Source organism: Podarcis tiliguerta, assembly GCF_965153285.1.
Source record: "Podarcis tiliguerta genome assembly, chromosome: 8".
Classification (NCBI taxonomy): domain Eukaryota; kingdom Metazoa; phylum Chordata; class Lepidosauria; order Squamata; family Lacertidae; genus Podarcis; species Podarcis tiliguerta.
The window spans coordinates 11,947,980-11,970,978 of NC_139541.1; the positions used below are offsets into that span (position 1 = coordinate 11,947,980).

Consider the following 22,999-nt stretch of genomic DNA (forward strand, 5'->3'; position numbering starts at 1 on the left):
ACTTCCCATCGGGACTGGGTTTCCCCAGCCACTCTGGGCAGCTTCCAACATATATAAAAACAGAACGAAACATTAAACATTAAGAAACTTCACCATTTTTCTTTTCATTCTTATTTATGATTACGTTACTTTGTCAAAATAATAAGAAGAAAACAAATACACTACAACAAACACAAAACACAAACACAAACAAAAAAACCCTTTCCTATCCATGGCTGCCTTCAGATTTCTTCTAAAGGTTGTCTAGTTACTGATCTCCTTGGTTCGGCCCCCCCGCATAACTCCAATATTTCTCCAGTGAAAATAGGAACGTCCTAAGGAAAAGTGGGATATTCTGGGATCAAATAAGAAACCGGGACAGCTCCTGTAAAACTGGGACTGTCCCTGGAAAATTCAGGACACTTGGAAGGTCTGTGGATTGCAAAATTCAGGGTCCCTTCCCAACCAGTGCCAAACTGTTGTTTCACAGCCTTTTGCGGTCGCCGGGCCTTCTTTGAGGAAAGAGAGAGTGAGAGAAAGTGGGGAAGAGAGCGGTGGCTTGTTCGGAGACCTTCCACCTCTGTCCTCTGACGTGAGGCGCCTGTGGTCCAGCCTCCCTCTCCTCCTGAATATTCATGGCCGGAGAGCCTCTACGGAGCCTGGAGAGAGGCGGAGAGGCCCACAGCTGCTATAGGGGGGAGCCTCAGAGCTCTGGGATCAGCTGGTAGCTCTCGGCTGCTCCTAGTGACCGAGAGAGGGGGCGGATGGAGGCAGCTCCCTCCCTGCCTCTCTCTCTGTGTGCAGCCTGGACCGAGTACCACATCGGTCACAATTCGGACAAGGCCTAAGATCTCCTTTCCAGCGATGGACGGAAGGCCAGGCAGCGGCGAGGAGGCTTAGCCGGACTCATCCATGCACCCTCTAAGCATGGATTGGCGGCGGAGAGAGGAAGGCACCGGACTCCCAAGCCGCAGCGTGGGGCTGCTGCCACAGACCGCTTCTTTGTAACATCGCAACAAAGAGCAGCGAGAGCTGCGGGGGGTAAGTGGACTGACCCCCCTCTTTGACCTTTCCAGACTCCTTTCTGGGAAGGCCACTCGGAGGCTAGATTTGTCCGGCAATATAGACCATGTGGTTCCTTTCTCTCTCCCCCACCAAAACAAACCTCCCTAAATTTGCCTTCTCCCTCCCCTCCCATTTCCAAGATTTTTAAGATGGGACCATAAAAGAGGGTGTCCGCACGTGGCAGAACGCCCCCCCCCCCCCAAATGCCCTCGTGCTTGGTGCACAATAGCAAAGCTAGATTTTTTTTAAAAAAAGCCGTTTGGAAAATTACCCCCGCCTCCTGCCACTTGCGGAAAGGTTAAGCCCCACGCCACCATATAATGCACCCCCTGCAAGGCCAACGGGACGTTGGTGACCTTTGCGAGGTCAGCAGAATTGACAGGCGCTTGACGGAGACGCGGTTTATATATAACCCTGCTGGGGTGCATGTAAATCAATCTGTCTTGGGATGGGGGGGGGGAGAGGAAGCGAGGAAGGGGAATGTGTGCAGAGATGAGCGTGGGTTGGTTTTTTTTTAATCGCTGGATGTGTTTTTGCGGGGGGCATGGGTGTGCGCTCTGGGGACAGTGGGGAGTTCTGCGGGCGAATTTCAGGGGATGAGGGAAATCAGGTGATGGAGGGAGCCACGGCCGGGCGGCATGCCTGAACACCCCATGGAGGGGGGGAATACTTGGGCGCAGTGCTCCCTACCTAGGAAAAGTGGCGATGAAGCCCCAGAGCGAGAGATAGACCTTTTAAGGGACAATGAATAAGTGAGCAAGGAACAGGGTTGTTTGGGGCAACAGGAAACGATGACATAGATCGCGGAAATTTGAATTCACACCAAACGTTTAAGGGATGTTCAAAGCACATGGCTCTGCCTCCCAAAATAATTCCAGGAACTGTAGTTTACCCCTCACGGAGTTGAAATTCCCAGAACCCTTAAGAAACTAAAGGACCTGTAGTTTAATCACACGAAGCTACAATTCCCGGTGCCAACATGAGAGTGGTCCATGGCACCTCTGCTTACAAAATGTGCTTGAAAGTATTGTGTTGATGTGACTAACAGATTAATTAAACCTTATGGGGACTTAAGTCACACCGTCAGACGTGTAATGTGTTACCCTTATTTGACAGACCTGTATATACGCACCTATGGGTGCAGAGGGCAAATGAATGAATGAAATAAAGTGTAAACAAGAGGGTAAAATGGCAAAGGAATATGAACAGGACCATTCAAGTAGAGCTCAAATGTGCGCAGATTAAGTGTCTGGGAAAAAGTTGGAACCTCAACGGCAGAGCATTTGCTTGGAGTGCAGAAGGCCCTGGTTCAATGGCATCTCTGCATAGGGCTGAGAGTGTCCCCTGCCTGGAAACCCAGAGGTTCATTGCTGCCAGTCAGTGTAAACCGTACTGAGCTCGATGACTCAACAGAAGGCAGCTTGGCACCGCTGAGCAGATTGACACCTGTTGTGGGGGCAGGGATGCTTGGTCTCCGTTTCCGGCTGAAGCAAACAGAACCAAGCTTTCGTATTAGTTCAGGACGAGTAAAAGAAAGTCCTTCTTCATGCAGCCCAGAGTTAGACTGTGGAACTCCCTCCCACAGGATGCAAGGATGGCTCCCAACGTGGATGGCTTTGAAAGAGGTTTGGACAAATTCAAAGAGGAGAGGACTGTCGATGATTACTAGCCGGGATGGCCAAGCTCTGCTTCCACGGTTCTGAATACCAGTTGCTGGAAACTGCACGGTGTGGGGAGACTGCTCTTGCGTTCGAATCCTGCTTGCGTGTTTCCCATTGGGGCACCTGGTTTGACTACTTTAAGAACAGGGTGCTGGACAAGGTGGGCCACTGGCCTGATCTGGCGAGATCTTATGTTAAAAAACACCCTGAGAATCTGAAATCGACAGTCTCCCACACCTCATTCCAGCTGTTCTGATCTTTAGTTTCTACTTTCCCAACTCTTCCTCTCTCTTAAAAGGATTGCATTGATTTCCACATATAAAGGTAAAGGTACCCCTGCCCGTACGGGCCAGTCTTGACAGACTCTAGGGTTGTGCGCCCATCTCACTCAAGAGGCCGGGGGCCAGCGCTGTCTGGAGACACTTCCGGGTCACGTGGCCAGCGTGACATCGCTGCTCTGGCGAGACAGAGCCGCACACGGAAACGCCGTTTACCTTCCCGCTAGTAAGCGGTCCCTATTTATCTACTTGCCCCCGGGGGTGCTTTCGAACTGCTAGGTTGGCAGGCGCTGGGACCGAGCAACAGAAGTGCACCCTGCCGCAGGGATTCGAACCGCCGACCTTTCGATCGGCAAGCCCTAGGCGCTGAGGCTTTTACCCACAGTGCCACCCGCATCCCACAGCGCCACCCGATTTCCACATAGATCTGGCATTAAAGGGTCTTGGGAAATGGGGTCATGTGATCGTGCTTTAGACTGGAGAGGAGAAGATTTCGTGGAAACACAACCTTGGCCTCCTGATCTCTGAAGGGCAGAAGTTGCAGTAGACTTTTGGTCCCTGTTGCTCCAACGAAGCAGGAACTTGAGCCAGCAGGTGCAAATTTCAGGGGAAGTGGCTTTTGGTTAAGCATTAAGAGAAACTTTTCTTAAGAGTCGTTTGCTAGTGGAAGACACTCGCTTGGAAGATGAGGAGCTCTCCTTGGCTTTGGAGATATATATTTTTAATAGCAGGTGCTGGACCAGTGGCAGATTGTGGGGTGGAAAGCAGCAGTAGGCAGATTCAGAGGCAGCGACTGGCATCCTGGTTTTGTCTGCCATCCTCCTGCTGAGTTCTTCAAGGGCAACCCTGAGACTGAAGAGGAGGAAGATGGCAGAAAGGGCCATCGCCCCAGGACTGGATGTAAGTAAGGAGGCAGGCAGGCAGGGGTTGGCCGAGGCTGGGGGTGCAGGGCACAGTGCCCTATTCACCTTCATGGACCACCCAGGGACGCGGGTGGCGCTGTGGTCTACACCACTGAGCCTCTTGGGCTTGCCTAATGGAAGGTTGGCAGTTCAAATCCCCGTGACAGAGTGAGCTCCCATTGCTCTGTCCCAGCTCCTGCCAACATAGCAGTTCGAAAGCACGCCAGTGCAAGTAGATAAATAGGTACCGCTGCGGCGGGAAGATAAACGGCTTTTCCATGGGCTCTGGTTTCCGTCATGGAGTTCCATTGTCCAGAAGCAGTTTACTCCTGCTGGCCACATGTCCCGGAAAACTGTCTGTGGACAAACACTGGCTCCCTTGGCCTGAAAGCAAGATGAGCGCCGCAACCCCAGAGTCGCCTTTGACTGGGGCTAGTCACACTTCTCTGAAGTCTCTCAGCCGCACTCAACTCACAGAGTGTTTGTTGTGGGGGAGGAAGGGAAAGAAGATTGTTAGCCGCTCTGAGAGTCCTTAAGGGGAGTGAAAGGCAGGGTATCAAGTCCAAACTCTTCTTCTTCTACTTCTTAACCGTCCAGGGGCCCTTTAAAGGTAAAGCTAAAGGGACCCCTGACCATTAGGTCCAGTCGTGGCCGACTCTGGGGTTGCAGCGCTCATCTCGCTTTATCGGCTGAGGGAGCCGGCATACAGCTTCTGGGTCATGTGGCCAGCATGACGAAGCCGCTTCTGGCGAACCAGAGCAGCGCATGGAAACGCCGTTTACCTTCCCGCTGGAGTGGTACCTATTTATCTGCTTGCACTTTGACGTGCTTTCGAACTGCTAGTTGGCAGGAGCAGGGACCAAGCAACCGGAGCTCACCCCATTGCGGGGATTTGAACCGCCAACCTTCTGATTGGCAAGTCCTAGACTCTGTGGTTTAACCCACTGTGCCACCCGTGTCCCTCCAGGGGCCCTTTACTTTTTTAAAAACCTTTTAATGGACTGAACAGACATATTTTCAAGACGCTGTATTAGAGATCCTGCAGAAGACTAGATGACCACTAGGGCACCTTGCAACCCAACGGTTCTAAGATTCCACAGGGGGTGGCCACACCTCATGGGTAAGGCCCCTGTTTTTTGTGTGTGGAAGGTCCCCACACCCTCTAAGTGTCCCTATTTTCCAGGGACATGTGTCCTATTTTCTAGCTGCTTGATCTGCAGGTGAAACAAAGTGTGAGACAAGTGCCTAGGAGAGACCAGGGTTAAAATCTACCCCTCAGCCCTGCTGTCATTTGCTGGGCGTCATCTTGGCAAGTGTCCTTGTTTTCAAGGGACAGTCCTGGATTTACAGAAGCTGTCCCGGTTTCTGATCTGACCCCAAAATGTCCTGCCTTTCCTTAAGACGTCCCTGTTTCCATTGGAGAAAGTTGGAGGCTATGGAGTTATGCAAACCCCTAGCCAAGGAGATAAGCACAACCTTTAGAAGACATCTGAAGGCAGCGAAGTTTAATGTTTCATTGTGTTTTTAATATGTGTTGGAAGCCGCCCGGAGTGGCTGGGGTAACCAGTGAAATGGGCGGGGTATAAATCATGAAATTACCATGATTATCATTATGGAACACGACGTCCCTATTTTTGTCGGAGAAATGCAGGAGAGTATGGATCCCTATTTCAAAGCTGGAAGACTCAGAGAAAAAGTTCTTCTTTGTTAAACTCTGGAACTCCCTGCCACAGGACGCAGGATTGCTTTGAAAGAGGGCTGGGCAAATTCAGAGAGGAGAGGACTATTGATAGCTACTAGCCCAGGATGGCTGGAGGCAGCAATGCTTCTGAATACCAGCTGCTGGAAACTGCAGGATGGGCAGAGGGTTCTTGAACCCGTGTCCCATTTGTGGGTCTCTGCTTGGGGCATCTGCTTGGCTACTGTGAAAAGAGGGTGTTGGAGTTGATGGGCCACTGGCCTGATCCATCAGGCTTTTCTTATGCTCGGAATGTACCTAATGGATGGCAAAACCCATTTTATGGAGGTACCGCCTTTGAAATGTTTGTGTGTATGTGTGTGTATATATTTAAGGTAAAGGGACCCCTGACCATTAGGTCCTGTCGTGACCGACTCTGGGGTTGCGGCGCTCATCTCGCTTTATTGGCCGAGGGAGCCGGCGTACAGCTTCTGGGTCATGTGGCCAGCAGAACTAAGCTGCTTCTGGCGAACCAGAGCAGCGCACGGAAACGCTGTTTACCTTCCCGCCGGAGTGGTACCTATTTATCTTCTTGCACTTTGACGTGCTTTCGAACTGCTAGGTTGGCAGGAGCAGGGACCAAGCAACGGGAGCTCACCCCGTTGCGGGGATTCGAACCGCCGACCTTCTGATCAGCAAGCCCTAGGCTCTATGGTTTAACCCACAGCGCCACCTGGGTCCCGTATATATATTTACATACATACATATAAATAGCAGCAGTGGGAACCGTGTAGAGGAAGAGGAAGATGGGGCTTCTGAGGGCAGCCATCTGCAAAGGGCACAGATCTGTTGGCCCCAGGGGACAGTGCCAAAGAGCCACAGGGCTCCCTTCGCTTAAACTTTGTGGTTCTAGTTAGTGGGGCAGGGATCTAGTTCCTGCCTAGGTACCCCCGCAACACCACACATCCACTTGCTTGCCTATAAATTAAGTTCAAATTCGTAGCTCAGCCTCCTGCAACCTGGTGCCCTCTGGGTGTTGTTGGACTACAACTCCCATCGGCCCCAGGCAGCGTAGTCAATAGTTGGGGTGATGATGGGAATCGTAGGGCAGACCCACACTCTACATTCAGTGGCGTAGCGTGGGGGTGCAGGGGGGGCGGCCGCACCGGGCGCAACATCGGGGGGGGGGGGGCGCGCTCGCACTCGCAGCTCTCTGCCCCTACCTGGCTCACTCACTCTCTCTCACTGCAGTGCTGGCTGTGCGAATCCGATCCGAGCCGCCGGGTCGCCGCCCACTGTGGAGGGGAGGGTGCCAGGCATGCGGTGCGGTGTGGAGAGAGAGCGAGGGACTATCTGGGGGAGGGACAGTGCAGCGGCGGGGGGGGCGCAAATTACTTGCCTTGCCCCGGGTGCTGACAACCCACGCTACGCCACACTCTACATTTGAAGCATATTCAATGCAGGGTTTTTAAAGCACATGGCTTCCCCACAAGTGAATCTTGAGAACTGTTGTTTTCCTCTCCCGGAGTTCCCATTCCGCAAACTGCAGTTCCCAGAAAGTCACATGCTTAAAATGTACAGTGGTACCTCCGGTTACGTACTTAATTCGTTCCAGAGGTCTGTTCTTAACCTGAAACTGTTCTTAACCTGAAGCACCACTTTAGCTAATGGGGCCTCCCGCTGCTGCCGCACTGCTGCTGCCCGATTTCTGTTCTCATCCTGAAGCAAAGTTCTTAACCTGAGGTACTATTTCTGGGTTAGCGGAGTCTGTAACCTGAAGCGTTTGTAACCTGAAGGGTATGTAAGCCAGGTACCATTGTACATCGAATACACTTTAAATGCAGAGCGTGGGAATTGTAGTTTGTGAAGGGTGCTGGAAACAGGAGTTCCATAGGGAGGAAATCTATGGTTCCCAAGAGGGTTTTTTTTTTGGGGGGGGGGGGAGGTTGGGTGACTCAGATGTGCATCGGACATGATTTAAATGTACAGTGTGGCTCTGCCCGAAACATTTGGAGGCTAGGCAGGCTAGAGAAGGCTGCTGGGGAGCATGCCGTGGTTTGCAGGCAGTGCAAGCTGAGATCTGTACATGCTCAGGGGCACTCTTGGCTTTCCCAGCTGTGTGCTACACGTGTTGGAGTGCGCAATGACATTTAATGCACGCTGGGTGCTGCCTTTGAGGCAGAACTGAAGAGGAGGAGCTCCTTGCTGTTTTCTGAAGCGAAATCCGAGCTGATCTGCCATTTGTTGCTCCGTGGCCTCTTGGCGAGTCCTCCTTGTTACCGTCCCAATCTGGGACGGGTGTCGTAATGGTTTCCTAGGCCCTCTGCCTCCTCTGTGATGGTTCAGGCAGTGTGACTGGAAGCCTGCGTGCCGGAGAGGGCGGGGCTCTTTTTTCTTTAGCTGTGAGGGGAGGAGGAGGCGAAGGAAAAAATGTATATTATTCAGCGGATTGTTCCAAGGTGGCTCAGAAAAGCCTCAGGGATGGGAGTTGAAAGGAGCCTTTTTGCATGACTAGCCCAGCGGCCTCAACGCTGACTCAGGCCAAACCCTCTGCTGAGCACAGCATCCTGTTCTCACAGCGGTCAAAACAGATGCATCTTCTGGTAAGCTGGCATCCAGCTGCAAGCCCAAATTCAAGGTAAAGTGGTACCTCAGGTTAAGTACTTAATTCGTTCCGGAGGTCTGTTCTTAACCTGAAGCACCACTTTAGCTAATGGGGCCTCCTGCTGCTGCCGCGCTGCTGGAGCATGATTTCTGTACTCATCCTGAAGCAAAGTTCTTAACCTGAAGCACTATTTCTGGGTTAGTGGAGTATGTAACCTGAAGCGTATGTAACCTGAGGTACCACTGTATTACTATTAGACCATAGAATCCTAGAATTGTAGTCTTGAAAGGTACCCCAAGGGTGTTTGTTTGTTTGTTTATTTGGTTTTTCAGATTAATTTTTTACAGTCACATATCCAACATACAACATAGAAACAAGATTCCAGAGAATCTCCTGGATTTCCCTCCTCCCCTTTGTGGGTCCTATTGTTAATCATTTCCTCCTGCATCTTCTATGATAATCCAGAATCTTTTACCTCTCTATTGTGTCCAAAATTCACCATTAAACTACAAGTGACATTCCAATCCTACTAACGATTTTCACTGTTTACAGTGATTTTAAAGATAAGTTTCCCCCACTCCTTATTAAAATTTTGGTCTTCCTGAATTCTGACTCTTCCGGTCATTTCCGGTCCACTTGATCTGCCATTCCTCTCTGGTCGGGATTTTATCTTCTTTCCATCTCTGGAACAAAAACATCCCCGCAGCCGTGGTCGCACACATAAATAGCCTTTTCTGCTCCCTTGGGATTTTAGGCACCGAGAATTTCTAAATGGAAGGCTTCGGGTTGGGTTTTTTTAAGAAAAAGTTATTTTAAACATTTTTTCCAACTCATTATATATCGTTTCCCAAAAACTATTTTCCCACCTTACATTTCCACCACACCCCTAAGGGTCATCTAGTCCAGCATTTCCCAACCTTGGGCCTCCAGCTGTTTTTGGACTACAACTCCCATAGTCCTCAGCTAGCAAAACCAGTGGTCAGGGATGATGGGAATTGTAGTTTGAAAACAGCTGGAGGCCCAAGGTTGGGAAACACTGATCAAGTCCAACCCCCTGCAATGCAGGAATCTCAGCTAAAGCATCCATGACAGATGGCCATCCAACCTCTGCTTAAAAACCTCCAAGGAAGGAGAGTGTCCACCAATTCACAAGGGAGTCAGTCCCACTGTCGAACGGCTCTCATTGTCAGAAAGTTCTTCCTGATGTTTAGTCGGAATCTCTGTGCTGGTCCTGGGGGGTTACCGTGTGGCGAGGTCCATGTCCAGTCTGGGGTCAAGGGTGTGGTGTGTAGGCTGTCCATCAAGACAGAAGCAGGGTCCAAGGCAAGGAGTCGGGGGAGGTCAGGAACTCTGGCGGAAGAGCAGGACAGGGTGCTGGCAGGAACAGGCTACCAACAATGTTGCTCCCGCAACCTGGGACTGGGGCTGACTGGCTTTTATCTGCCCTGAGGCCTAGGGCAGCCCTGGTCCACAAGTGACTCGCCTCTCCTGGCCTGGAGGTGAGCACTCCTCCTGTGGGAACTTAGTTCCCTCTGCCCTGAGCCTCTGCAGCTCAGGAGAGGCTGGAGGGTTACCAGACCCAGAGGCAACCTCCTCTTCCCCTGACAGGTCTGAGAGTGGAGCACCTGCAGGCAATGGGTCCTCCATCACCTCAGGGGCCAGAGCAGACTCAGCTGGTGCCTGCACCTGAGGATCCAGCACAGGTGAGGACCCTTCAGGCTCAGGCCCCAGCCCCGGCTCAGCTGGTTCTGGAGGCGGGGACTCCTGTCCAGGCTGGGATCCCTCAGGTTCAGCCTCTGAGTCCAAATCCCAGGCCATCACAATCTCCTTCCTTGTCACTTAAAGCCATTGGTTCGAGTCCTACCCTCCAGAGCAGCAGAAAGCAAGCTTGCTCCCTCTTCCATGTGAAAGCCCTTCAGGAATTTGAAGATGGCTTTTATATCACCTCTTTATCTGAACGATCGTCGTGCCCCAATTATGCCCAGGAGGCCGGTTCAATATGCACATGCCTCACATTTTAAAACTAGGGTCACATACAGTGGTACCTCGGGTTACATACGCTTCAAGTTACAGACTCCGCTAACCCAGAAATAGTGCTTCAGGTTAAGAACTTTGCTTCAGGATGAGAACAGAAATCATGCTCCAGTGGCGTGGCGGCAGTGGGAGGCTCCCAGTATGTTTCCGAGCACAATTCAAAGTGTTGGTGCTGACCTTTAAAGCCCTAAACGGCCTCGCTCCAGTATATCTGAAGGAGCGTCTCCACCCCCATCGTCAGCCCGGACACTGAGATCCAGCTCCAAGGACCTTCTGGCGGTTCCCTCACTGCGAGAGGCCAAGTTACAGGGAACCAGGCAGAGGGCCTTCTCAGTAGTGGCGCCCGCCCTGTGGAACGCCCTCCCATCAGATGTCAAAGCGATAAACAACTACCTGACATTCAGAAGACATCTGAAGGCAGCCCTGTTCAGGGAAGTTTTTAATATGTGACATTTTAGTGTATTTTTCATCTTTGTTGGAAGCCGCCCAGAGTGGCTGGGGAAACCCAGCCAGATGGGTGGGGTACAAATAATAAATAATAAATTATTATTATTAGCTAAAGTGGTGCTTCAGGTTAAGAAAAGTTTCAGGTTAAGAATGGACCTCCGGAACAAATTAAGTACTTAACCCGAGGTACCACTGTATAACATTCGTTCTGCCCTTGCAAGAAATCACTCTTTCATTGGGGAACTCCGGAACTCCCTGCTGATTGATATTGGGACAGGTATCTCTTCGCCGTATTGTTTTTGGTGAAAAATGTGGAGAACAGGATGGGACCATTGGCTCAATCCAGCAGCTAGGCTTTTCCAACAGTCTCTGTTTCTCTGTCTGTGTGGTTTGGGCAATGTTGACACAACGCTGGAGATTGAGCAAGTTTGGGCTGTTCTCTCCCAGCGAAGAAATGTCTCATTGCTGGGAGCGATTGCTGGTCATGTGGACATTCTTGGCTCCTGGAGATGTTTGGTTTCTCCAGTTCAAGATTTGTGTGTTGTCGAAAGTTCTCTCTTTGCTGCCTGCCCCTCCTGACAGCCAAATGATCTGAAACCAAATGAGAGATCTATTTTCCGGAGGCGGCACAGGGAGAGAGGTTAAAGATTTAATCGCCGGCCCAAAGGTGGGATTGAACGGCAGGCGTTGAACCGGGGAAGAAGAATTTCCAGCCCACAGGCTGAATGTGGCCCCCTGGCTCTCTCAATCTGGCCCACAGGACTCTCTCCAAGCCACTCCCCTTGTCCCAAATCCACACCCCCTCAGTGGCCCAGATCTGAACCCTCCTCAGATTCTTTTGCTTGGCTGAGATGCATCCCTGAAGTGTTATCAGGCTTCTGAACAGAGGAGAGAGAGAGAAGGGGAAAAACGGTGAGACTGTGTGTGTAGAAATCGCTGGCCTTTGCTTGGCTGAAATAATAGAAAAATAGAATGGTATTGTTGGAGGGAACCCTAAGTGTCATCTAGCCCAACCTCTTGCAATGCAGGAATCCTGGGGTGGACTTGAACCACCAACCTTCAGAAAGTTGCCTATTGCCCCACCCACTTTTACTCCTGACCACGCCCACTTCTGAACCCGAGACACTTTGCCTGTGCTGAGCCACTGAGTAATTAAACAATTATTATTATTGCTGTTGGAAAGACCCTGGCCCATGAAAATAATTGTGGTTTGTTTCCCCTGGATTCCTAGCCTTATTTATTTTATGTGCTTTTATACTTTCATACTTTACATTTTGGATTTTAACAGCATTGCTCCATTTTTTAAAATGTTGTACACTGCTGAGAGATTTTTTAAAAAATGTGCTTTATGAATGCTTTTTTGATGAACAAATGAATAAAGGAAAATAAAGGGTGAATGTTAAGCAAAATGTATAGTCCGAGTGCATGGGCAGGGCTGTATGTACACACACACACACACACACACACGCACACACACACACACACACACACACACACACAGGTGTACAAACATACACAACCACACAAACAAAATACTTACTCTTGCATTAGAACTAGAAAAAATGGCCTGTCTATGTGGAAAATTGCAGTCAGATGTGACGTGACCTATCATATACAGTATTTGCATTCCCACTGTCAAAACAATGTGGATTTTATTGTTGCATTCCTGCAACACGCCAAGCCTGGCCAAGCCTCCCTGTGATGTTCCTGGGTGTTCTCATCACCTGGGAGGAGAAGAGGAGAACTCCCAGCAACAGAATGCAGACAAACATTCTTGTCCTGTTGGGAAAGTGAAAGATTGGCTTGGCCAGGAGACGAAACTCTAAAGGGCCCCCACAGTTATCCAGAGCAAGCAGTGCCCATTTTAAAACAATATACAGTGGTGCCCCGCAAGACGAATGCCTCGCAAGACGGAAAACCCGCAAGACGAAAGGGTTTTCCGTTTGCAGAGGCGCTTCGCAAGACAAATTTCCCTATGGGCTTGCTTCGCAAGACGAAAATTGACAAAAATTCTTGCGCTTTTTTTCGCTCCAAAACCCCTTTTTCTGAAGCGCTAAGCTGCTAAAAGCATTTTAGCAGCAAAAACGCTAATCCCTTAAGCCTTAAAAAGCCGTTTTTAGCCCTTAAACTGTCAATAGCGCTAATCCGCTAATGGGCTTGCTTCGCAAGACGAAAAAACCGCAAGACGAAAAGACTCGCGGAACGGAATCTTTTCGTCTTTCAAGGCACCACTGTACAGAAGAAGAAGAAGAAGAAGAGTTTGGAATGGATATCCTGTCTTTCACTCCCCTTCAGGAGTCTCAAACATTCTCCTTTCCCTTCTTCCCTCACAACAAACACTCTGTGAGGTGAGTGGGGCCGAGAGACTTCAAAGAAGTGTGACTAGCCCAAGGTCACCCAGCAGCTGCATGTGGAGGAGCGGAGACGCGAACCCAGTTCACCAGATTACGAGTCTACCACTCTTAACCACTACACCACACTGGCTCTACACCACACTATACAGTGGTAGCTTGGTTCTCAAACTTAATCCGTTCTGCAAGTCCGTTCCAAAACCAAAGCGTTCCAAAACTAAGGTGCGCTTTCCTGTAGAAAGTAATGCAAAATAGATTAATCCATTCCAGACTTTTAAAAACAACCCCTAAAACATCAATTTAACATGAATTTTACTATCTAACGAGACCATTGATCCATAAAATGAAAGCATCAATTAATGTACTGCAGTCACAGAATCAATCAAATCAATCATTAGCTGAACTGGGTTCCGCACAAAAGCAAAACAAAAAAGCCACAAAAACGCAAAATAAATAGCAAAAACAGACAGACCTCAGTGTAACACTCAAAATGGATGTGTGGCACTCAAATTGGAAGCGTAACACTCAAAACGGAGCACGTTCAGTTTCTGAAAATGTTTGCAAACTGGAACACTTACTTCCGGGTTTGCAGTGTTTCGGTTCCAAGTTGTTTGAGTACCAAGGCGTTTGAGAACTGAGGTACCCCTATATATAACGGAGGCTGAGCATCAGGAAGCCTTACTGAATCTGTCGACCCGCAGATCTTGTGGCTCCATGATATACCGAGAGCCCTACTTGTTTCTTGACAGCTTCCATATGCTCACCACCTGACAGATTTGCTCTAAAGCTTACTGAGGTTTGCTTCTTTTTAAAAAAACCAATACCCACCATCTGGCTCCGACGGGTGAGTCTGCGATGGAGGAAAATTCGCAGACTTACATCCTCCCTCGCCCCCTTGCAAAAATAAGCGGTGGAAATGGTTAATTGATCTAGAATTTTGCAAGTCTTTTTTTTAAAATAAAATAAAAGTGAGTCAGATTTCACTGTAGGGCAAATAATCACTACAGTGGTACCTCAGGTTACATGCGCTTCAGGTTACATACGCTTCAGGTTACAGACTCCGCTAACCCAGAAATAGTCTTCAGGTTAAGAACTTTGCTTCAGGATGAGAACAGAAATCGTGCTCTGGCAGCGCGGCGGCAGCAGGAGGCCCCCATAAGCTAAAGTGGTGCTTCAGGTTAAGAACAGTTTCAGGTTAAGTACGGACCTCTGGAATGAATTAAGTACCTTGTGGTAGCTTGGTTTAAGAACAGCTTAGTTTAGGAACAACTTAGATTAAGAACACTGCAAACCCGGAAGTAGGTGTTTTGGTTTCTGAACTTTGCCTTGGAATAAGAACGTGTTTTGCTTCCTTTTGAGTGTGTTCCAAATGTAAATTGAGCCCCCAGCTACTATGGGAAAGCGTGCCTTGGTTTAAGATTGCTTTGGTTTAAGAACGGACTTCCAGAACGGATTAAGTTCGTAAACCAAGGTACCACCTTACTCCTGCAAAACCTGACAAATGGGTAACAGGATCCACATGAGATTGTCTGCAGTTTTATGGACTCTGCCATATGCCAACTCGCAGAGGCTGGAGGGTTTTCTCCCTCTTCTCCTGCATCATCATGTGACAGGGCTAATGGCAGAAGGAGGGTTAAGGTTCCTGGGACGGGGTTCATTGCATCTTAGGACTCAGCTGTTGTTGTTTAGTCATTTACTTTTGTCCGACTCTTCGTGACCCCATGGACCAGAGCATGCCAGGCACTCCTGTCTTCCACTGCCTCCTGCAGTTTGGTCAGACTCATGTTGGTAGCTTCAAGAACACTGTCCAACCATCTCGTCCTCTGTCATCCCCTTCTCCTTGTACCCTCAATCTTTCCCAACATCAGGGTGTTTTCCAGGGCTAAAGGTAAAGGGTAAAGGGACCCCTGACCATTAGGTCCAGTCATGACCGACTCTGGGGTTGCGGCACTCATCTCGCTTTATTGGCCGAGGGAGCCGGCGTACAGCTTCCGGGTCATGTGGCCAGCATGACTAAGCCACTTCTGGCGAACCAGAGCAGCACACGGAAACGCCGTTTACCTTCCTGTCGGAGCGGTACCTAGTTATCTACTTGCACTGGTGTGCTTTTGAACTGCTAGGTTGGCAGGAGCAGGGTCCGAGCAACGGGAGCTCACTCCGTCACAGGGATTCGAACTGCCGACCTTCTGATCGGCAAGTCCTAGGCTCTGTGGTTTAACCCACAGCGGAAGGATATTGAGTGGAAATAGTCCAGATCACAAAAGAACATTGGATGCACATATTCTGCAACTATCACCTTTCTGCCTGAACCAGATTCTGGGATTCCCAGGCAGGGAAGCAACTGTCTTAGATGGGGGAAAGCATTAGGGGGAAATGAGACTGGGGGATTTGCTTCCTGGAAGAACAGAGTCCCACCTGAACAAATTTCTTTCCCCCCCTTTCCGCTTAGGAAAACAGCAGGGAAAGGCTCCGGGAGAGAAACGTCAGAAAACAGTGGTTGAGAGACAGACAGACACACAGACAGAGAGAAAAGGAGATGGCCACCTCTCAACCACCCCAACCGTCTTCGATAGGTACTGTCACTGAGGCATGTCCTCTTACACTACTTCTGGCTATTTCTGCTTTTTCTAAAGAAAACTGGTACCTGGAGACTTAGGGCTGTTAAGGAGGGGAAAGGTTTTATTTGACAACAAGATTAGCTAAGCAAAAGATCTGCCAGGAGATGGAATTCTTTGAAGACACAGATATTTAGATCTATCTATCTATCATCTATCTATCTATCATCTATCTATCTATCTATCTATCTATCTATCATCTTTCTTTCTTTCTTTCTTTCTTTCTTTCTTTCTTTCTTTCTTTCATCTATCTATATCATCTATCTATCTTTCTATCTATATCATCTATCATCTATCTATCTATCTACAGTATCTATCTATCATCTATCTAATCTATCATCTATCATCTACCTCTCTCTGTCTCTCTCTACCTACCTACCGCTCTCTCTATCATCTATATCTATCATCTATCTATCTATCTATCTATCTATATCTATCTATCTATCATCTATCTATCTATCTATCTATCATCTATCTATCTATCTATCATCTATCATCTACCTACCTACCTGCCTGCCTACCTACCTACCTTCCTCTCTCTCTCTCTCATCTCTCTCTCTCTATATATCTATATATCTACTGTATCTATCCATCATCTCTATCTATCTATCATCTATCTATCATCTATCTATCTATCATCTATCTATCTATCTATCTATCATCTATCATCTATCTATCTATCTATCATCATCTATCTATCTATATCATCTATCTATCTATCTATCATCTATCTATCTATCTATCTATCTATCTATCTATCTCATCTATCTATCTATATATCTACTCTATCTATCCATCATCTCTATCTATATCTATCTATCTATCTATCTATCTATCTATCTATCTATCTATCTATCTATATCTACCATCATCATCTATCTATCTATATCATCTATCTATCTATCTATCTATCTATCTATCTATCTATATCTATCATCATCATCTATCTATCTATATCATCTATCTATATATATATCTACTGTATCTATCTATCTATCTATCTATCTATCTATCTATCATCTATCTATCATCTATCAATACCTATCATCTATCATCAAGATTTGGTAGATGCAGGCTTGTAAACAAGATGGCAAATGCACTTCTTATATTCTCTTCAGTTCCTTAAACTACTTGCAGAGTTCTTACAGCTTTAGGTGTTAATACTTGGGTTCCAAAAGAAGGTGGTACTTTCTGTCAGTTTTCCAACCTTCTATAAATCTCACTCCACCAACCTCCGGTCTACCTGATCCACTCCTCATCAAATAGCCACACCTTTCTGGTTTTTATTTCGTTTTTAAAATAGAGATTGGGGCAGGGGCAGCTGTCTAGGAAACTGACGCATGCCCCACCACCCAGGTGACGCAGAATACGTTCCAGCCGTTCAGAGGGAAACTGAGCTTTCCTGCAGATATAAAGCAATTTTCTAGTCCTCATTGGTGCTGCTAAGGCAGAAACAACAAATTATAAGGGGTGGTGCAAAGGAGGTCCTGGGTGTAATTTTTCAGCCATCGGCACATAAGTCTTGAAAGTGCTTTGCGAAATGTGTTGGGTTGTTTCCGCACAGTTATTTTATCCATTCTGAATCTTTCAACGTTCAGTTTCAGTGGATGGCTGTGGTTTCTGACGTTACAAGAGACGGAGGAAAACTTGTCTCTAGATGCTTTCTCCAGGCTACGCATCATGTTATAAACATCATTGCAGGGGGGTTGGGCTAGATGTTTTGAGGGGTACCTTCCCACTTACAGTTCTATTGATTATGTGGAATCAGCAGACAAAAGTCTAAGATCTTTTCCTTCCATCGCCAGCCAGGTCAGTTTAGAACTTGGCAACAGAGGGCAGAGCTTCTAGCACAGTATTCGGTTCCTTCCTGCTCCCGATTTAGCACGCCCTCCTAGCCTTGAGCTCCTGCCAGAAAGCAGGGAATTAATCCTGAGGCATAAAACCTCGCCGCCACCTGCAAACCTGTTTAATGACAGCGGCTTGAGTTTGCAAACACTCCCCCTCGCTCACCGTTTGCCGCAAGGCAAAATAAACTATTATCGGGTTATTATTATTTTTTTTTAAAAAAATTGGAATATGGGGAGAACAAAGGAATCTCTATGTGCCTTTTTTAATGCCTCATAATGCTCGTTCTGCATTTGCAAGGACTCAACCAGATCCTCCGCATTGGAACTCCCTGCCTATTGATAACAAACAGTGCTGTGTTAACGGAAAAATCCAAGGTTTCCCTTGGACAAAAAACAAAGACACCAACCAGGATAACTTGGAGCAAAACAGCCGCCTGTAGGCTTGGCCTTTATTGATCTGTTGCAACAGAGTGCTCCCCTCACCTGCAGGAGAGAGGAGGGACCCAGAAAAATGGCATGCAAGGCCTTATAAAGACTTTTGAAATTCCCACCCCCAGAAACATCATACATACATCACAGAAGGGGTGTAACCTAAGACCACCCCTCAGATACATCACACCTACATCACAGAAAAGGGGGTCTAAAACAGAAATTTGAATACTGTTTTTCTCCTGTTGTTGTTTATCTCCTGTCTGGCAGGTTACTTGATTGGATTTCCTGGGGAGCCTGGCCATTCTTTTGTTAGTGATGGATACTTAGTTCCTGGGCCAGGTCACAGGCTCACACCCTATTCAAACACAGACATACCCTTAAGATAGGATTTGTGAAGGAAAAGACAATGGGGAGGCTTTTCCTGTTTGACCTTGCAGAGAAAAATTTGCTCAGTTTAGGAATCAAAATGGTTCCAGGTTGGCCTTCCTGTGCTGATCTATGTATGTGCTTGGTTGGTACACTTATGAACATTACCATATATCTAAGACCATAAATTCCTATCACAGCTGTGTTCTTTTCAATGCCGGCCAAAAACATTCATGGGCCAGCCTGCCCAGATGCTTAGAAAAATGATGTGAGTTCCATTTTAACTTTAAAGTATTGCATTTCCCCCTCGATTTCCTTGTTTTATCTTTTTGTAAACAACAGCTTTTTAAACAACAACAACCACCACCAAGAGGTGTATAAATGTAATGAAATAATAATAATAATAATAATAATACAGCTAAATGGGACATAGGAGCACAAGAATCTGCTTACCAGGCATCAGAACACTTGTCCATCTAGTTCAGTGCTGCCCACACTGGCCGGCAGCAGCTCTCCAGGATTTCAGGCTGTGTGCAAAGCAGGTGCTCTCACCCCTGAGCTATGGACATTCCCTTAAAAATAAAGCAAGCTTCTGGCCCTCATTGTTCTGAATGAAGGGCTGCAGACCACCAAATTGCTGATTTGGGTGTGCCTCCCTGCTCCCTTCTGCTTTCCAGGAGACGGGGCCACGCAGGGCGTTTTGGAGATCTCGACGGAGGGGGACGATGAGGGGGGCGAGGCCTTTGACTTTGAGGACAGCGAGGACGAGGACGGCCGGGTAGTGGTCAGCAATGCCAGGACCGAGCTGGGCACCAGGGGGGCTGTGCAGGGACCACCTCAGAGGCGGAGATCCAGCATCAGCGACGACCTTGAACCTCTGGATGACTGGGAGGCTGAAGAGGCTTTGCTGGAGGACCGGGTCCCTATGACCCATTCTGACTCGAACCTCGGTAAGTGCGTCTACACCAGGCTTCTGAACCAGTTTCAACCCTCGACCAGTTACCGGCAGCTTGTGGGTTTTGGGGTGGGGGTCAGTCTGGATGATGTCTAGAGACTCTTCCAGTTCTCAGGGTCCAGTACCCAGTAATGGTTAAAACCTAAGGGCTCATCTAGATTCTGCATTAAAGAGCGGGTTTCCATTCGATAATTTCCTGTTCTCAGATTTTCAGTCTCTCTTTTTAAAAAATGTATCTTGCTCAGGGGTCAGCAAACTTTTTCAGCAGGGGGCCGGGTCACTGTCCCTCAGACCTTGTGGGGGCTGGACTATATTAAAAAAAAATTAAATTGAACAAATTCCTATGCCCCACAAATAACCCAGAGATGCATTTCAAATCAAAGCACACATTCTACTCATGTAAAAACACCAGGCAGGCCCCACAAATAACCCAGAGATGTATTTTTAATAAAAGGACACATTCCACTAATGTCAAAACACGCTGATTCCCGGACAGTCCATGGGCCGGATTTAGAAGGCGATTGGGCCAGATCTGGCCCCCGGGCCTTAGTTTGCCTACCCATAATCTTGCTCAATTAAAACCAGGGAGCTCAGAATTACCGTATTTTTCGCCCTATAGGACACACTTTTCCCCCTCCAAAAATGAAGGGGAAATGTGTGTGCGTCCTATGGGCCGGTGCGTCCTATGGGGCGAAAAATACGGTACACGCTTCGCTTGCCCTGCCCTTCCCTCCATTTTAAACCTCACAATGACCGTGTGAGGTAAGTCAGGGCTGAGGGAGAGCAAAGGTCGTCCCATTGAGCATCATGACCGGCCGGGGATTCGGACCCAGGTCTCTCTGGCCTTCCTCCAACCCCCTCTCAGCATAGCTGTCAACCTTCCCTTTTCTTTGCGGGAAATTCCCTTATTCCAGCGCCGTTTCCCGCTGCTTCCTGCTGCTATCCCGGATTGTTAGATATCCCGTAGACTGTCCCCGAGACAGGTGAGGCTGCTGATCCCTTATTTTCAAATCTGAAAGTTGACAGCTATGCCTCTGAGCCATAGTAACCAATCTGATACGTTGCAATTCCTGTACTGCAGGTGGTTGGGCTAGGTGAGGATCTATGATTCTGTGATGCTAGAACTGATGACTTTCTTGGGTACCAAATGACCATCTTTTGTCTATTTCTTTCCCGGCAGATCACCTGGGCTCACAGACACATTCAGAGTAAGTGGCTCTAAAAAGAATTCTGTGCATGCATACTGTAGATATATTGTATGAAATATACTCAGAGTCGCAAAGTGATTTCATGCTCTTTATTCAGCTCATATTGGTGAGGAGGAATGAATGAAAGTCCCCTCAAAGTATCTGCTTTATATACATTATTTACACAATGCGCTGCACATGATTGGCTAATTCCGGAATTCTACTGTAAGCCAATCAGGTTGTGGATTCACTTCTATCTGGAACATGTTTGGGTGGTTCCTGCCAACCAATCATACTGCTGCATTGTTCTAGGACCAATCAGACTGCTGCATTCTGAATCCTATTGTTGTAGGACCAATCAGACTGCTGCCTTTTGGATCCTATTGTTCTAGGACCAATCAGACTGCTGCAGTTTGGATCCTATTCAACTCAGTACATAACATAGTATTTTTTAAAAGCAAGAACGGAAAACGAGCATTTGTGAGATGGCGTGAAGAAAACCCCAGCCACCTCACCCTTCCTGCTTTTGGTATCAGTGTTTCTCAGGGCAACCTTTCCTTTCCAGAGGTTATGCCTGGCATGTATCTTTGTTAATTTAAAATGGAACGCGGGTGGCGCTGTGGGTTAAACCACAGAGCCTTGGACTTGCTGATCAGAAGGTCGGCGGTTTGAATCCCTGCGACGGGGTGAGCTCCCATTGCTCGGTTCCTGCTCCTGCCAACCTAGCAGTTCGAAAGCATGTCAAAGTGCAAGTAGATAAATAGGAACAGCTTTGGCGGGAAGGTAAACGGAGTTTCTGTGTGCTGCTCTGGTTCGCCAGAAGCGGCTTAGTAATGCTGGCCACATGACCCGGAAGCTGTACGCCGGCTCCCTCGGCCAATAAAGCGAGATGAGCGCCGCAACCCCAGAGTCGGCCACAACTGGACCTAATGGTCAGGGGTCCCTTTACCTTTTATTTGTTATGTGCAAATGGCTTTAGGTCCATAAATTACCATTTGTCATATATTCAACACAGAAAACAGTGACAATTTGTTGTTGACAAAGGACAGCTAAACAGCCTTGGTCCAGTATACCTGAAGGAGCGTCTCCACCCCCATCGTTCTGCCTGGACACTGAGGTCCAGCGCTGAGGGCCTTCTGGCGGTTCCCTCACTGCGAGAAGCCAAGTTACAGGGAACCAGTAGTGGCACCTGTGGAATGTGTCCTGTGGAACGCCCTCCCATCAGATGTCAAAGAGAACAACAACTACCAGACTTTTAGAAGACATCTGAAGGCAGCCCTGTTTAGGGAAGCTTTTAATGTTTAACAGACCACTGTATTTTGATACTTTGTTGGAAGTCGCCCAGAGTCGCTGGGGAAACCCAGCAAGATGGGCGGGGTATGAATGAATGAATGAATGAATGAATGAATAAATAAATAAAATTATTATTATTAAGGGCCCCATTACCTTCGGTAGCTTAAGGCCTCATCAAACCTAAATCTGGCCCTGCCACTGGTCCTCCCTAACCACTGGTCATGCTGTCTTGGGCTGGTCAAGGAACACCTGTGGGGTCACAGTCTCCCCATCCCTAAATTAGACCCTCACTTGCCTTCACTGCCCTGGGCTACTTCCATCACAACTCTGCCTTCTTTTAACACATCAATGGAGAACCTGTCGCTTTTCAGGTGCTTCTGGAAAGCAACTTGCCATTGAACATTGGTCATTCTGGCTGGGGATGATGATGGGAGTTGTTGTCCAGCCGCTGCAGCTTGCCCATTCCTGAACTAGACCCTCACTTGCCTTCGCTGCCCGTGGCTGCCTCCATCACAACTCTGCTTTATACTAAAGCAGGGAGGAGAAACCTGCAGCTCTGCCGATCAGGGCTTCCCAGACTCGGGTCAGCTGTTTTTGGACTACAACTCCCATCATCCCTAGCTAGCAGGACCAGTGGTCAGGGATGATGGGAATTGTAGTCCAAAAAACCAGCTGGAGACCCAGGTTTGGGAAACCCTGCCTTCGATTAAAGAAGAAGCTATCAAATATATTGAATGGTGTTCAGTTAGGAGTCGGCGGTCAGGAATGATGGGAATTGTAGTCTAAAACCAGCCGGAGAGCCAAGGCACTTCTCCAGCTGGAATCTAGCTTCCTTTTACTACCCCTGACTTGGCACCGATGGGAGTTGTAGTCCAGCTCCATCTGTGAGGCCTCACCCTGGCTCACCTGAGGCTTGGGCTATCACCCTTGCTAGCCCAGAGACATCTTCTGGGTGGGGGTATCAATTTCAGGAGAAATGCCTAGAGATCGTGGTAGCTGCTTCCTCCTAAAGTTCTTGGGTTGTTTCCTGGATCTGGCAGCTGGAGGGTTAAACGGCAGGTAGCTCCCTCTTCCCTACTGACTCCTTAGCCCCTCCCTCTCCAGGTGATAAGAGAGGGAGCTTTTGGGATGCAGCCAGCAGTGCCTGCAGGCCTTGAGTGTCAAGGGAAGTTCTTGTTTACATGGCCTGGTCTGGCAGCTTAGATTATGGGTGTTTCAACAGCCTTTTCCTCTCAAGGTAAGGGGGTGGGGGCCGGAGAAGTCCAAGTTTCCCCCATGCAAGGCAGGCTTCAGCCTTGGAGGAG

General features: G+C 48.3%; 1 protein-coding gene across 23 annotated transcripts in view; it reads left to right on the plus strand.

Moving 5' to 3' along the window:
• Positions 1 to 22,999, plus strand: part of ARHGEF10L (Rho guanine nucleotide exchange factor 10 like) — a 154,708-nt gene that overhangs the window by 18,922 nt on the left and 112,787 nt on the right. For 5 of the 23 annotated variants that reach the window (XM_083453709.1, XM_083453714.1, XM_083453692.1 and 2 more), the window contains exons 1-4: positions 728 to 1,020; positions 15,450 to 15,573; positions 18,938 to 19,210; positions 20,396 to 20,423. In XM_083453709.1, coding sequence (XP_083309835.1) covers positions 15,537 to 15,573; positions 18,938 to 19,210; positions 20,396 to 20,423 — 338 coding nt within the window. In that variant the 5' untranslated portion in view covers positions 728 to 1,020; positions 15,450 to 15,536. Of the gene's footprint in view, positions 1 to 673; positions 1,021 to 8,028; positions 8,167 to 15,449; positions 15,574 to 18,937; positions 19,211 to 20,395; positions 20,424 to 22,999 lie in introns of those variants that run through there. The other 18 variants (XM_083453711.1, XM_083453712.1, XM_083453693.1 and 15 more) reach the window with 9 other exon arrangements.